The sequence below is a fragment of the Muscardinus avellanarius genome (assembly GCF_963383645.1).
Source record: "Muscardinus avellanarius genome assembly, chromosome: 16".
Lineage (NCBI taxonomy): Eukaryota > Metazoa > Chordata > Mammalia > Rodentia > Gliridae > Muscardinus > Muscardinus avellanarius.
This window is the reverse complement of record NC_137802.1, coordinates 1,372,773-1,387,555: the sequence shown is the minus strand read 5'-3', so window position 1 is coordinate 1,387,555 and position 14,783 is coordinate 1,372,773. Positions and strand designations below refer to the sequence as shown.

Below are 14,783 nucleotides of genomic sequence, written 5' to 3'. Positions count from 1 at the left end.
ACCTAAGGCTATTCCACCTCCGAATTCTACCCCTGGCCTGACTTTATTTTTATTTTTATTTTTTTGTGGTACTGGGGGTGGAAGCCAGGGGTATTCTACCTCTAAGCTATACCCCGGTCCTATTTTATTCTTTATTTTGAACCAGAATCTCAGTTTTGGAGGGCCTCACAAGTTGCTGAGACTGGCTGTGGACCCATGATCCTCCTGTCTCAGCCTCCCAAGTACTAGGATTGCAAGTGTGTGTGGTTTTTATTTTTATTTTATTTTATTTTATTTTTTGGTGGTACTGGGGGTGGAACCCAGGGGCTTTCTACCTCCGGGCTAGACTCCCAAACCCATTTATCTTTTATTAGAAACAGGGTCTCACTGAGTTGCTGAGAGCCTCACTAAGTAGCTGAGGCTGGTTTCGAGCCCATGCGATCCTCCTGTCTCAGCCTCCCAAGCGCGGGGATGACACGCGTGCGCCACCACGCCCGGCAGGACAGGTTTTTTTAAAAAAACTTTGTTACTGCCAGGTGTGGTGGCACTTGCTTGTAATACTAGTATTTGGGAAGCTGAGACAAGGAGTGCAGGTGTGCGGCCAGCCTCGGATACGCAGTGAGTCCTCTGCAACTTACACCCTGTTTCAAAATAAAGAATAGGGCCGGGCGTGTGACTCAGGTAGAATGCCCCTGGGTTTACTATCCAGTACCATAAAAACATAGTTGCTTATTTATTTGGTATTGGGACTCGAACTCAGGGACAGTCTACCTCTGAGATACACCCCAGTCCTGTTGTATTTTTATTCTGAAATAGGGTCTCACTAAATTACAAGGGCCTCACCTTGCTGAGGCTGGCCTTGAACCTGCGCTCCTCCTGTCTCAGCCTCGCATGTACTGAGATTACAAGTGCGCGCCACCACGCCGGGTTGAAACGAGGTCTCACGGAGTTGCAAAGGGCCTTGCTAAGTAGCTGAGGCTGTCCGCGAACCGTGGTCCTCTTGTCTCAGCCTCCCAAATGCCGGGATGACAAGCGTGCGCCACCACGTCTGGTTAGAACAGGGTTTTGGTTTTTTTTTTTTTTTTTTTTTTTGTGGTACTAGGGATGGAACCCAGGAGCATTCTACTTCCTATTTACACCCCCAGCCCTATTTTTTCTTCTTTATTTGGAAACAGGGTCTCACTGAGTTGCAGAGGGCCTCACTAAGTAGCTGAGGCTGGCCGCGAACCCAGATCCTCCTGTCTCAGCCTCCCGAGTGCTGGGGTGGCAGGCGAGCGCCCCCACGCCCGGCCAGCACAGGGTTCTTAAGAGCATCGTTCCTGGCGTTCAGGCGGTGTTCGCGTGGGCAGCCGCCCTAGGCACTGTGGACGTCGAGTGGCAACCCCGGGCGCCACCTTCGCCGTTACTAGTGACCCCCTCCCCGAGTCCTGACAGCCACGGACGTCCCGGGGTTCTGCCCCGCGCCGCTGGAGGGCGGGCGGGTGGGGACAGAACGGCCCTGCTCCGGGGCCGGCCGTCACCATGGCGCTGGCTCTGCCCGCAGCGTGCGCCGGCGACGTGCTGGACACGGCGTCGCCCTGCTCGGCCGTGAACCTGCTGAGGTGGGACCTGAGCGCGCCGCAGATCGAGGCGCTCACCAAAGCGCTCATCGACCGCACCAAGCACGTGTACGACCAGGTGGGCGCCCAGCGGCAGGAGGACGTGTCCTACGAGAGCACGCTCAAGGCGCTGGCCGACGTGGAGGTGACCTACACAGGTGCGCCCGAGCCTCCTCCCCGGCCCCGGGGGCGTTCGTTTGCTGTCTGGCTAGCGCGCTTGACCCTCGCGTTGGCTTCGTTTGGGATTTGTGTTGAGACAAGACCTCACTAGGCTGCCCAGGCTGGTCTCAAACTCGGGGCTCAGACCTGTCTCCCCAGTCGCCAGGACGAGCCGTGCACGCCGCCACCCCGGCTCCTCAGGCCCTTTGCTTTTTTTTCTTTTTCTTTTTTCAGTACTGGGGATGGAACCAGAGGCACCCTACCTCCGAGGGCACCCCGAGCCCTTTCTTAAGTTTATTTCAAAGCAGGGTGTCACTGAGGTGGAAAGAGCCTCCCTAATTAGCCATGCTCCTGCCTCGGCCTCCCGGGTGCTGGGACGACGAGCGTGCGCCGCCATGCCCGCCCCCAGGCCCTTTTCTATTTCTGCAACAGAATACCTGAGACTGGGCCGTTCATAAAGAACGGAAGTTTGTTTGGGTTCATAAGACTGGGGGGCGTCCGGTGACAGCCCTGCGCCTTGGGCTCGTGGTGTACAGGCAGGTCACGAGCCACGGCCGCGCCATCACGCCTGGGGCCCCTCCGCCCGCCCAGCTGTCTCCGGCCTCCACCCCGGCCTGTGTGACCCTTCGCCGCCCGGTGCTGCTGCCTTGTGCGGGCCGGCATACCTGTGTAGGGATTGGGCCGCCGAGTCCCAGGGCTCCTTCCTGGAGGCCTGTACAGAGGAGCCAGAGAGCCGGGCACGTCGGCACACACCTGCCTTCCCAGCGCGTGGGAGGCCGAGACTGAAGGATCGCGGGTTTAAGGCCAGCCTCGGGAACTTGGTGAGGCCCTGCCTCAAGTTAAAGACTAAGATGCGGCTGGCGGTAGGCTGGGAGGTAGGAAGCCCTGGGTTCCATCCCCAGCACCAGTAAGTAAATGAATAGATGCCGTGAGAGACCGCAGTGGGCGCTCTGGGCAAGGAGACCCTTCCCCACGTCCCTGGGGACCTTGAGAATCCCCGCGCTGGCTTGGGGGCTCCCGAGGCACTCTGGGGCGACCAGGGGCTGGAGGCGGGGCCACAGCCTGATCCCAGCACCGCCTCTCCTCGCCCTGGCTTGGGCTTCAGACGGGGGCCACCGCCCTGCCCGGGCCTTGGTCTCCCTATCATGGGTCCAGCGGGGGCCCGGCTTTTCCGTCTCCCCACCTCCTCCTCCTGTAGCCGTACACGCCCGTCTCACGTGGCCCGAGCAAAGCAATCGTAAAGGAAAAAGGGCGGATCAGGACTGCGGCGTGCCATGATCTTCAGCAGATGGCACGTGCCCTGGAGGCAGGATGTGTCTTGCTCTTTGGGAGCGTAGGCCCAGCCAGCTGGGCTGTGACGATCGCATCCCTGGGCCAGCCACACACACACACACCCGGCAGCCACACTCTCTCCCGGCCACACACACACACACACACACACACACACCCGGCAGCCACACTCTCTCCCGGCCACACACACACAAACACACACACCCGGCAGCCACACTCTCTCCCGGCCACACACACACACACACCCGGCAGCCACACTCTCTCCCGGCCCGGTGCACCGTGCCCGCCGAGGAGGGCCCCACGGCTGGCTGCCTCGGCCGCGCTCACCCATGTCTGGCCTCTCTCCTGCCGCAGTGCAGAGGAATACCCTCGACTTCCCCCAGCACGTTTCTCCGTGCAAGGACATCCGGACGGCCAGCACCGAGGCGGACAAGAAGCTCTCCGAGTTTGACGTGGAGATGAGCATGCGGCAGGACGTGTACCAGAGGGTGGTCTGGCTGCAGGTGAGGACGTGGGGCGGGCGGGCCGCGGCGCCGTCCTCGGCCCTGGAGAGCCGTGCTCTGTCTTCAGAGCATAAGGAAGCCGGCGTGGGGCGCACGCTCTGGCCCCAGCACTCGAGAGGCTGGGACAGAGGGTCGCAGGTTCAAGGCCAGCCTCAGCTACTTAGGCCCTCGCAACTTATGTGACCATTTCAAAATGAAGAAATAAGCCGGGCGCGGTGGCGCACGCTTGTAATCTCAGCATTCTGGAGGCTGAGACCGGAGGATCGAGGTTCGCGGCCAGCCTCAGCTCTCAGTGAGGCCCTTTGCAACTCAGTGAGGCCCTGTTTCAAAATAAAGAATAAAAAGTAGGGCTGGGGGTGCAGCTTGGAGGTAGAGTGCCCTGGGCTCCGTCCCCAGGGCTGTAAAAGGTGGGGGGGAGAAAATCGGGCCAGGGGTGCGCTGCTGTGCACTCCCAGTGGCCAGGCCAGGGCGATGGGGTCCCTCCCCAGCCAGCATTCCTGGCACCCCAGTTTCTACGGAAACCCTTTCCATTTGCTGCTCGCAGGAGAAGGTTCAGAAGGATTCGCTGAGGCCGGAGGCGGCGCGGTACCTGGAGCGGCTGATCAAGCTGGGCCGGAGGAACGGGCTCCACCTCCCCAAGGAAACGCAGGAGGTGAGCGTGGCGTGGGCTCCGGGCTCTGCAGAGCCAGCGCCTCCGGGACCGAGGTTCGGGCCATGCTGGACGTAGTGCCAGGTGTCCGTTGGGGGAGCAGAGGGGCCTCAGCCCGGTGTTTCCGGCTGTGTGCTGGCGGGTGGGCTGCTCTGAGATCCGCCTTCCCCAGGCCACCTCCGGAGCCAGCGCTCAGGTGCGTGGACCAGAGCGTGGCAGCCGAGAGCCGGCCGTGGGTGGGAATGAAGGTTTGCAGGAGGCTTTCGGCCAAGGGTAAGGGTTTGCTCCGGCTCCCGAGAGCGGCCGGGAGCCTGGGGCGGCGCAGGGTGGTGAGGATACAGGGACAGGGCGGGCCAGGCAGGAGCCATCTGTGGCCTGGTTCCAGTGTGGCAGAGACGGCTCCAGATGAGTCTGCAGACGGGCCTGGGGGCGGAGGGTCGGGGCCCTGTGTTGATAGTTGATAGGTTTGCTTTTTGTATTGGGGATTGAACCCAGAAACTGTGTGCGTGCGTGCGTGCGTGCGTGTGTGTGTGTGTGTTAGGTCTGAGAGTGGAACCCAGGTATATTCAACCTCCAGGCTACACCCTCTGCCCTATTTTTTATTAATTTAAAACGGCGCAAGCCGGGCGTGGTGGCGCATGCTTGTAATCCCAGCATTTGGGAGGCTGAGACTGGAGGATCACGGTTCGCGGACAGCCTCAGCTACTTAGGTCCTCTGCAACTCAGTGAGACCTGGTTTCAAAATAAAGAATAAAAAATAGGGCAGGGGGTGTAGCTTGGAGGTTGAATGCCCCTGGGTTCCATCCCCAGACCCGCAAAAAAAAAAAAACAGGGTGCACTAAGTTTCAGAGGGCCTCGCTAAGTTTCCGAGACCAACTTTGAACCTGCCGTCCTCCTGTCTCAGCCCCCCAAATACCGGGATTGCAAGCGTGCGCCACCACGTCTGGCCATGGACGCTCTGAGAGACCCGGGGGGTGCTGGCGTCTGTAGGAACTGCTTTCCCCGGAAGGGCCATCTCTCTGGGTTTAGCCCGACTCCAGAGCATCCGAACCCAAGAAGTAGCCGGCATGGTCAGTTTGGGCACAGGCCTGCAGCCAGAGCCCTGACCGCTGCCTAGCGCGGACTCATCCTGGCTGCACAGGTGTCCCCTCTTGTGGTCCAGCAAACCAAACCTCGGAAGGAGAGGTGTAGTGAAAATAGGGCTTGGCCAGGCGCAGCGGTACAGGCCTCTCGGCTCAGTACTTGGGAGGCCGAGGCAGGAGGATAGCAGGTTTGAGGCCAGTTTCAGCAACGTGGTGAACTCATCAGCAACCCAGCGAGACCGTACTTGGGAGGCTGAGACCAGAGGATCACAGTTCAGGACCAGCCTCAACCGCTAGTGAGGCCTCAGCAACTCAGTGAGACCCTGTTTCAAAATAAAGAAAAAATAGGGCTGGGGGTGTAGCTTGGAGGTAGAATGCCCCTGGGTTCCATCTCCAGTACTACAAAAAAAAAAAAAAAAAGAAAGAAAGGAAAAGAAACAACCTGCCTTTTGACATTACATGGTGTAGATTAGCCAGACACCGTGACGCACACCTGTGACTAAGTATTTGAGAAGCTGAGACCAGAGGGGCGTAGGTTTGAGGGCAGACTTGGCACCTTAGTCCCGCAGTTACTTAGCAAGCTCCTGTTTTAAAATAAAACTGAGAAGGACTGGAGGTAGCTGGAAGGTAGAGCACCCCTGGGTCCAGGCCTCGGTTCCAGCTGTGTATGGCGGCAAACGCCGTAACGCTTGTATGTGGGAGGCTGGTCCAGGAGGATCGCGGGCTCAGCGATTTAGCAAGACTCGGCAACACTGATCCTGGCTCAAAAGAGAAAATAGGGCTGGGGATGTGGCTCTGAGGTTCAATCCCCAGTACCAAAAAATATATATGTAAAGGATTTAGATTAGCTGGGTGCAGTGGAGCGCCAGTGACCCCGGTACTTGGAGGCTGGGACAGGAGGTTCAGAGTCACCCCGCAACTTAGCAAGCAAGACCCTTGGTAACTTAGGGAGACCCTGCTTCAGGGTACAGATAAAAAGGGGGCGAGGGTGTGGGCGCCGCTGGGGGCCCGTGCCAGGCAGGAGCGACCGCGCTCTCCTCTCCTTCCCCCCGACGTCGTCTCTCTCCCTTCAGAAAATCAAGGCCATTAAGAAGAAGCTGAGCCTCCTCTGCATCGACTTCAACAAGAACCTGAACGAGGACACCACCTTCCTGCCCTTCACGCGCGAGGAGCTGGGTAGGCGGGGAGCGCCGCGGCCAGGGCCCGGGCGCCAGGCTCAGCCGTGCCCCAGATCAGGTCCCTGCCCTGCCCGCGTCCCCTGCCATGGGATATTAAGTTCAGTTTTAGTTTGTTTTTTGTTTGTTTTGTGGGTCTGGAGATGGAACCCGGGCATTCTACCTGCGAGCCACAGCCCCTGCCCTATTTTTTCTTTCTTTGAGGCAGGGTCTCACTGAGTTGCAGAGGGCCTCACTAGTAGCTGAGGCTGGCCGCGAAGCACAGTCCTCCTGCCTCAGCCTCCCGAATGCTGGGATGACGAGCGTGCGCCACCGCGCCCGGCTTAGTTTCAGCTTTTGGTACTGGGGATCGAACCCAGGATCGTTCTGCCTCCAGTCTCAACCCCCAGCCCTGTTTCCATTTTGAAGCGGGGTTCTCGCTGGGTTGGCGAGTCTCACTACTTCTGAGACTGCCACCCTCCTGTCTCAGGCTCCCCAGTACTGGGGTTACGGGCATGCGCCACCACGCCCGGCTCCTTTTCTCTTTTGAAACTTCGTCTTCCTACGTTGCCGGGAGTGCCCTTGACCCGCGGCCCTCCTGTCCGACCTCCCGGGTCCTGGGTGCCAGCGCCCCGCGCGCCGGCTCCTGCTTCCCGACTTTGTTGAGCCGGCCTCGCGCTGCGCTCGCCCTGCCCCGCTCCCCTCCCTGGGGCCCTGGCTCTTCTCGTAGTGAGGTGACCGCACAGGTGTTTGGGGTCACATGGGTGGGTGTCGGGGAGGTTGGGAGCTGGCTGCCCGTTGGGCTCAAGACAGCAGGGTGGGCGCAGCTTGGAGGGGAGCTAGCTGGCCCATCTCCAGGAAAAGCTAACCGGGAGGCTCCTGGGTGGCACTTGCTTTCCAGGGGCTCTCCAGTACGCGCCAGTTTTATTCTGAGCCTTAGAGGTGCCCTGGCATCTCCACGCCGGGCCTTGCCGTCTGTGCCGAGCCCAACCCGGCTTTTCCCTTCCTGCGGGTTTCCTGCACAGAATGCCTCCCGGTTGCCTGGTGCGGAGGGGGGATACCGGGCTCCCGCGCCCAAGGGGACTCGGGTCCCTCCTGCCTGACGGCCACCCGCTGTGTCCCCAGGAGGGCTCCCCGAGGACTTCCTGAACTCGCTGGAGAAGACGGAGGACGGCAGGCTGAAGGTCACCCTCAAGTACCCGCACTACTTCCCCCTGCTGAAGAAGTGTCACGTGCCCGAGACCCGGAGGAAGGTGGAGGCCGCCTTCAACTGCCGCTGCAAGGAGGTGTGCCCAGCCTCCTTCCGCAGCCTCTGCCCGGCTCCCGGCTGCCAGCCGCGTGGGGGAGCCCGAGGCGCCCTGTGCGCGCCCGCCCTGCGGTGGCCGGCGGCTCTGTGTGGAGGGGCCACATTTCGCGTTTGAGGTTCCCCTGAGGACCCCAGCCTGGCCCAGCGCTCTGCGTGTGCTGCGCTGCCCGCGGGGAGCTAGGAGCCACGTGGGCGCCCGCCAGTCCCCTGGCCGGCTAGTCCGGGACGTGGGTCCCCTTGGTGTGCAGGCGGGCGGAGCCTGAGAGCCAGGCAGGGCAGCAGTGCGCCTGGGCTCCCGGCTTGGAGGCCCTGCAGGTCCTGCCCTCTGCCTGCAGGGGACGCCTGCCGTGTGGCAGGACAGAGCACAGAGAGGCCCCGGCCTAGGGGGAGGCGGGGGAGGGCAGCGCAGCCCGGCAGCCAACAGCGGCCCTGCCCTGCGGGTTGCAGGAGAACTGCGCCATCCTCAAGGAGCTGGTGACCCTGCGGGCACAGAAGTCCAGCCTGCTGGGCTTCCCCACGCACGCCGACTACGTGCTGGAGATGAACATGGCCAAGACCAGCCAGACCGTGGCCACCTTCCTGGGTAAGTGCGCCAGCGCCGGCCTGGAGGGTCGTGGGGGCCCTGTGAGCGCGCGGTGGCGGCGGGCGGCCTCTGCGCCTGCGCCGGCCTGACGGGCCCGGCCTCCGCAGACGAGCTGGCGCAGAAGCTGAAGCCCCTCGGGGAGCAGGAGCGGGCGGTGATCCTGGAGCTGAAGAAGGCGGAGTGTGAGAAGCGGGGCCTGCCCTTCGACGGCCGCATCCACGCCTGGGACATGCGTTACTACATGAACCAGGTGGAGGAGACGCGCTACCGCGTGGACCAGAACCTGCTCAAGGAGTACTTCCCCACGCACGTGGTCACCAGCGGGCTGCTGGCCATCTACCAGGAGCTGCTGGGGCTGGCCTTCGAGCTGGAGGAGGGCGCCCCCGTGTGGCACGAGGACGTGCGGCTGTACGCGGTGCGCGACGCCGCCTCGGGCGAGCTCATCGGCAAGTTCTACCTGGACCTCTACCCCAGGTGGGCGCCGGGGCCCCACGGGGCCGCCCTCTCGGGCCGGCGGTGTCGTGGCTGCCCCGTCGACCGGGCCTGTGCAGAGCCCGGGGCCGCGTGGGCAGGCCGCCTGCGCCCGGCCTGACGCCGCCATTCTCTCCAGGGAAGGAAAGTACGGGCACGCGGCCTGCTTCGGTCTGCAGCCGGGCTGCCTGCGGCAGGACGGGACCCGCCAGATCGCCATCGCGGCCATGGTGGCCAACTTCACCAAGCCCACGCCGGACGCGCCGTCCCTGCTGCAGCACGACGAGGTGGAGACCTACTTCCACGAGTTCGGGCACGTCATGCACCAGCTTTGCTCGCAGGTGCGCGGGCTCCTCTGCCTGGGGCAGTTCCCCTGCCGCCGCCGCGCCACCTCCGGCGCTGGTGTCCTGGCCGCAGTGCGGGGCTTCACCGCCTCCTTCCCGGTTCCAGAAACATGGCGCAGGTGAAGGTGTGGCGGGTGGCCACTCCCAGGCCCCACTGCGCTGTGGGCGGCCTCCCCCACACCAGCCGCCTCTGCGCCCACCCGGCCGGCCCGCCTCTGCCCTTCTCGCCCGAGTTTCCTCCTTAAAGACCCTACGATCCCAGCGCGCAGGGATCGGAGCCGGGGATGGCGAGGTCCAGGAAGCTGTCTCGGGCCAGGCCGGCTCGTGGTCCCCGAGCACAGTGTTGTACATGCGGGTTCTGTGCCTGGAGAGGCGGCTGGGGTGGGGCAGCAGGGTGGACGCCCGGTGTCCGGCTGTCCTTCCCGGTGCTCGTGGGGGCAGCTCGCCGGCCAGCCCCTGAGGCCACCACATGCCCGCAGGCTGAGTTTGCCATGTTCAGCGGGACCCACGTGGAGCGGGACTTCGTGGAGGCGCCGTCGCAGATGCTGGAGAACTGGGTGTGGGAGAAGGAGCCCCTGCTGCGCATGTCCCAGCACTACCGGACGGGTGGCCCCGTGCCACAGGAGCTGCTGGACACGCTCATCAAGTCCCGGCAGGCCAACACAGGTGCGGCCCGCTCCGGGGGCGGGGGGCGTCAGGCTGGGCAGCTGGGTGGGCTCTCACCTCCCAGCCCCTCCAGGGCTCTTCAACCTGCGCCAGATCGTGCTCGCCAAGGTGGACCAGGCCTTGCACACACAGACCGCTGCGGACCCGGCTGAGGAGTACGCCCGCCTCTGCCAGGACATCCTCGGCGTCCCGGCCACGCCAGGTATCACCCGTGGGCGGCCCCAGGTCGATCGGCCTCGCCACTTGCTGAGGCTGTCCTCAGACCCGTGATCCTCCTGTCTGTTTCCCGAGCACTGGGGTCACGGGTGGGCCACCGCCTGGCCTCACAGTATCTTAAGCCGCCTGGGGTGTGTCTGAGTCACCTGCATGCCATCACCTTAAGCACATCTGTATGCCGCGGGCACCCGTCCCAGACATGGCGGCTGGGGGCGCGCAGGCAGGCTGCGGCCTGAGCCTCGCTGTGTCTGCAGGGACCAACATGCCCGCCACCTTCGGCCACCTGGCCGGGGGCTACGACGCGCAGTACTACGGCTACCTGTGGAGCGAGGTGTACTCCATGGACATGTTCCACACGCGCTTCAAGCAGGAGGGCATCCTCAACTGCAAGGTGAGGCCGGGCCGGGCCTCGCACCTCGTGGGGCGGGCGGCAGGGTCCGCAGACCGCGGGGCCCCGGGGCCATGCGGCCCTCCGCCCGCCCAGCAGCTCCCTCCGCCCGCAGGTCGGCATGGACTACCGGAGCAGCGTCCTCAGGCCCGGCGGCTCCCAGGACGCCAGCGCCATGCTGAAGCGCTTCCTGGGCCGCGACCCCAAGCAGGACGCCTTCCTCCTGAGCAAGGGGCTGCCGGTGGAGGGGGCCGAGCCGGCTGCCTGCTGACGGTGCCCCCAGCCCGGGCCCAGCCCTGTGCCTTAGCCCCACCCGGGACGGTGGGCAGGGGCGGCTCCCCCCGTCCCCAGAGCCGCCCAGGCCGGCCAGCGAACTCGCCGCCGGGCTCCAGGGCTCGGCCCCACGGCCGTCTCTGTTGCACTAACGCCCTTCCTCGGCTGCGTTCCGCTTTTTCACGATGGTTCTGTGAGACGCAGCCATTAAACACTTTGGCACGAGCGCCCCGCCTGCTTTCTGGGCCGCCCGCCTGCTCTCCATGTGCCTGGACCTCTGGGACAGCACAGCCACTGGGGGTCACCCATGGCGGGATTTCTGCTTCCTGATAACATCTCCTTAGCGAGCTTCTAGAAAGCTCCTCCCTCTGCACTCTGAAGAGCCGCGTGGGCACGGGCTCCCGGGAGAGCGGGCCCTTGGGTGCCGCCGCGGCCTCACGGCCTGCCATCCCCTCGCCACCGTGCTGCTCTGGCCTCGTGATGCGGGTCTGCGCATGCCAGCTGTGGGTAACGTGTGGAAGCCGGCTGCGGCCTCGTCCAGAGGCCTGGCCTGCCCTCCCGCCAGCTTAGGAACTGCGCCTCAGCCGGGCGTGGTGGCGCACGCCTGTAATCCCCGCACTGGGGAGGCTGAGAAAGGAGGATGCGCGGGTTCGAAGCCGGCCTCAGCTGGCTTAAGAGACCCAGTTTCCAAATATTAAATAGGTCTGGGAGTGTCGCCGGAGGTAGAAGGCCCCTGCATCCCCAGTACCACCAAAAAAAAAAAAAAAAAAAAAAACACGCGGCCGGGGCCCTGGATCCCCCCAGCAATTGCTCAAAATTATATCACTGGTGCGTACCTCCATCCTAGCACGTGGGAGGCTGAGACAGGAACCCAGCTTCCCGGCCAGTCTCCACAAGTCGGGACTCCCTGAGGCCGTCTCGCAGTAATAGGATGGGGCTGAGGGTGTAACTCGGGCAGGCTGCCGGGTTCAGTGCTGGTCAGCGCAGCTGGAGGGGCAGCTCAGAGGGAAGGTGCCTGGAGGCCTGGCAGCCACACCCTGAGCGGGATTCTCCGGTGGGATCCCTGTCCCGAGCCACCCGTGCCCTCTGAGGCTGAGCTTCCTGGGCCGCCCTCCCCCTTAAGGCCTCGGCAGAGGAGACGGGCCGGTGAGGCACTGCTGGGCTGGCTGGCCTCCACTGTGGAAGGGCGCCCGAGGCCGAGCCACCTGCTGCAGACCAGGCGTCCAGCCCGCAAGGCCGAGGCTAATACGGGATTCTTGGCTGCTGGTGCCCAGTCTTAAAATACCTGGGGCTTGAAAAAGGAAGACGACCTCGCCGGCCTCCCTCGGGCCTTCCGGCCAGCTAGGCAGGCCCAGCCCAGGATGCAGGCAACCAACGCGGAGCGCCCGCACTGGCCCCAGCCCGGGCCCGGGCTGAGCCAGGGCCACAGGCTCGGGCAGCAGCCCCGCCCGGCCGCAGAGCCTCATCCTCCCCGGCCCCCCATAAGTCGTTGGCTTGGGTGCCTAGCTCAGAAAACGGTGAGGCCGGCCCCCCAAGAAAGACCACAGCCTTTCCAGACCCGGCGTGGGGGCGTGGGTGGAGGTGCTTCTGAGGCACGGCCTTGGGGTGCTGGTTTCCGTCCCCCACGGGCGCCAGGAGAAAGGCTTGGCAGGGGAAGGCCCGATTGAGAGCCCGATTGAGGGACCGCCCGGACCGAGCTGCCCTTTCTCTTTTAAGTTGCCTTAGGATGTTAGCTGTAGTGACCGCGGGTCATAAAAATGACCCCAGAGCTGGGCGTGGGCACGCGCTGGTCATCCCAACACTTGGGAGGCTGAGACGGGAGGGTTGTGGTTCAGACAGCCTCTGCTGCTTAGGCCCTTTGCGACTCAGACCCTGTTTTAAAATAAAGGATAAAAAATAGGGCTGGAGGTGTTGCTCAGAGGTAGAATACCCCTGGGTACCATCCCCGGTACCGCAAGAAAAAAATGACCCCAAGCTGGGTGTGATGGAACACACAGACAAGAGGATCACATGTTCAAAGACGGCCTCAAGTCGGGCAGAGTGGTACACAGCCTACAGTAATCCCAGTACTCGGGAGGCTGAGACAGGAGGATCACAGGTTCAGTCTGCCTCATAGGCCCTCCACAACTTAGGTGCTATTTCCAAATAGAAAATAGGACTGAGCCGGGCGTGGTGGCGCACGCTTGTAATCCTTGCACTTGGGAGGCCGAGACAGGAGGATTTCATAGGTTCGAAGCCAGCCTCAGCTGCTTAGCGAGGCTCTCGACAACTTAGTGTGACCCTGTTTCCAAATAAAATAGAAAATGGGTCTGGGAGGGTAGCCGGGAGGTAGAAAAGCCCCTGGGTTCCATGCTCTGTGGCACCAAAAAAATAAACCAGAGCTGGGGGTGTAGCTTCGAGGTGGAGTTCCCCTCGCTTCAGACCTCAGGACTACAAACACCTTCCTCGCGCTCAAGTCACCTACGCGGCGTTTCAGCACCGGACAGCGCCGCGCCCGCCTCAGTCTTATTCTCTGCAACATGATTACCACATGCCAATTTGTCAAGGCCTCAAGTTTGAGAGTCTTGGGTCCTTCAACTAAGCTATGGAATTTTGTTCACGTTCTATGGTATTTTACGAATAGGGAAATCAAGCCAGATGAGGCGCTACTTAGGCCCTCTGCAACTCAGACCCTGTTTCAAAATAAGGAATAAAAAATGGAGCTGGGGATGTAGCTCAGAGGTAGAATGCCCCTGGGTTCCATCCCCAGATACACACACACACACATACACACACACACACACACACACACAAAAAGCCCTCTGTCTCTGACCGGCTCATGTGGAAATTTATTTCTCCATGGAAGCCAAGAATCCTATGAAATTATTGTATTGTTCTCCCTTGAGCTGAGGTGGGAGGCGTGTGTCACCGGGAATCCTCCGTCTCAGCCTCCCAAGTACTGGGGTGACAGGTGTGGCCAGGCTGGAGAACGTCCATTTCACAGGGCGGGAAGCAAAGGCTCAGACAGCCCCTGTCACTCCTGAAGCTTGCCCGGCACTGGGCTGGAGCCCAGGGGCATGCTGCCTCCAAGCCACACCCCCCAGTGCTAATTTTTGTTTTGTATTTTGAAACAGGGTCTCACTGAGTTGCAAAGGGCCTCGCTAAGTAGCTGAGGCTGTCTGCGAACCCTGATCCTCCTGTCTCAGCCTCCCCAATGCAGGGAGGACAAGCAGAAGTGGAGGCTGCTGGGCCTTTCCCAGCACGGGCCAGCTGTGGCCTCCTTCCTGAAACCGGAACTGCGAGGGCGATGGGGAACCCGAAACAGGGCTGGGACATTGGAGGGACTGAGAGAAAGAGCAGGAAAGGGGATGGCAGAGACAGAGGGGCGGGAGGGCAGCGGGCCGAGGGGGAAAAAGAGGCCATGGAGACAGAGCTGCCTAGAATCCAGTACTTGGGAGGCTTAGACCGAGGTTCAAGACCAGCCTCAGCAATTCAGTGAGACCTTGCTTCAAAATGAAACAGAAAATAGGGCTGGGGTGTAGCTCAGGGCTAGATCGCCCCTGGGTTCCATCCCCGGTAAAACACACACACACACACACACACACACACACACGTCTGAAGGTGTAGCTCCTGGGTTCAGTCCACTGTGTGTCGGTCTGTCTGTTGGTCTCTCTCACACACACACAAACGCACACGTAGAGCAGAGAGAAGACACCCCGAGACCCAGAGCCGGGTCAGGGCGCCCAGCCAGCTTGGGGTCCTGGCCACAGAGATCCCGGAGCCCAGGCCCTGGGGAAGTAGCCCCCATCTTCATGCCTCGGGGACCCAGGGCCAGCCGAGCCCCTCTGTGCAACCCTGCGGTGGCCGCCCCAGACTCCAGGGAAACCCCGGACAGATGGCCGCCTTCTGGGGATTCCTGGCCACCCCTGGCTGGTCTCCCCTTAGCCGGAAAGTGCCATGGGGCCCTGGGGGCTTCGGGGGACTTGCCAAAGGGGCAGAAGGCAGCCAGGGCGGCCCCAGCCGCAGCTCCGTTGCTGCCGTCAGCTGAGGCTTATGGTAGGAAAGTTGGCTAAGGAATGGGAGCCGGGCTGGGGGCACCTGCAATCCCAGCACCTGCGAGCTGAGACGGGAGGAAGCCGCCTG

General features: G+C 62.4%; 1 protein-coding gene across 1 annotated transcript; it reads left to right on the top strand.

Annotated features, from left to right (window-relative positions):
* Positions 1-1,500: 1,500 nt before the first annotated feature.
* On the top strand, positions 1,501-10,659 carry THOP1 (thimet oligopeptidase 1; the record flags this gene model as incomplete). Its single annotated transcript, XM_080713048.1, has 12 exons — positions 1,501-1,735; positions 3,381-3,529; positions 4,074-4,181; positions 6,334-6,436; positions 7,540-7,700; positions 8,168-8,303; positions 8,411-8,777; positions 8,914-9,115; positions 9,598-9,784; positions 9,858-9,986; positions 10,255-10,391; positions 10,504-10,659. 12 exons carry the CDS (start codon positions 1,501-1,503, stop codon positions 10,657-10,659), a joined length of 2,070 nt encoding a protein of 689 aa, XP_080569174.1.
* Positions 10,660-14,783: the final 4,124 nt, after the last annotated feature.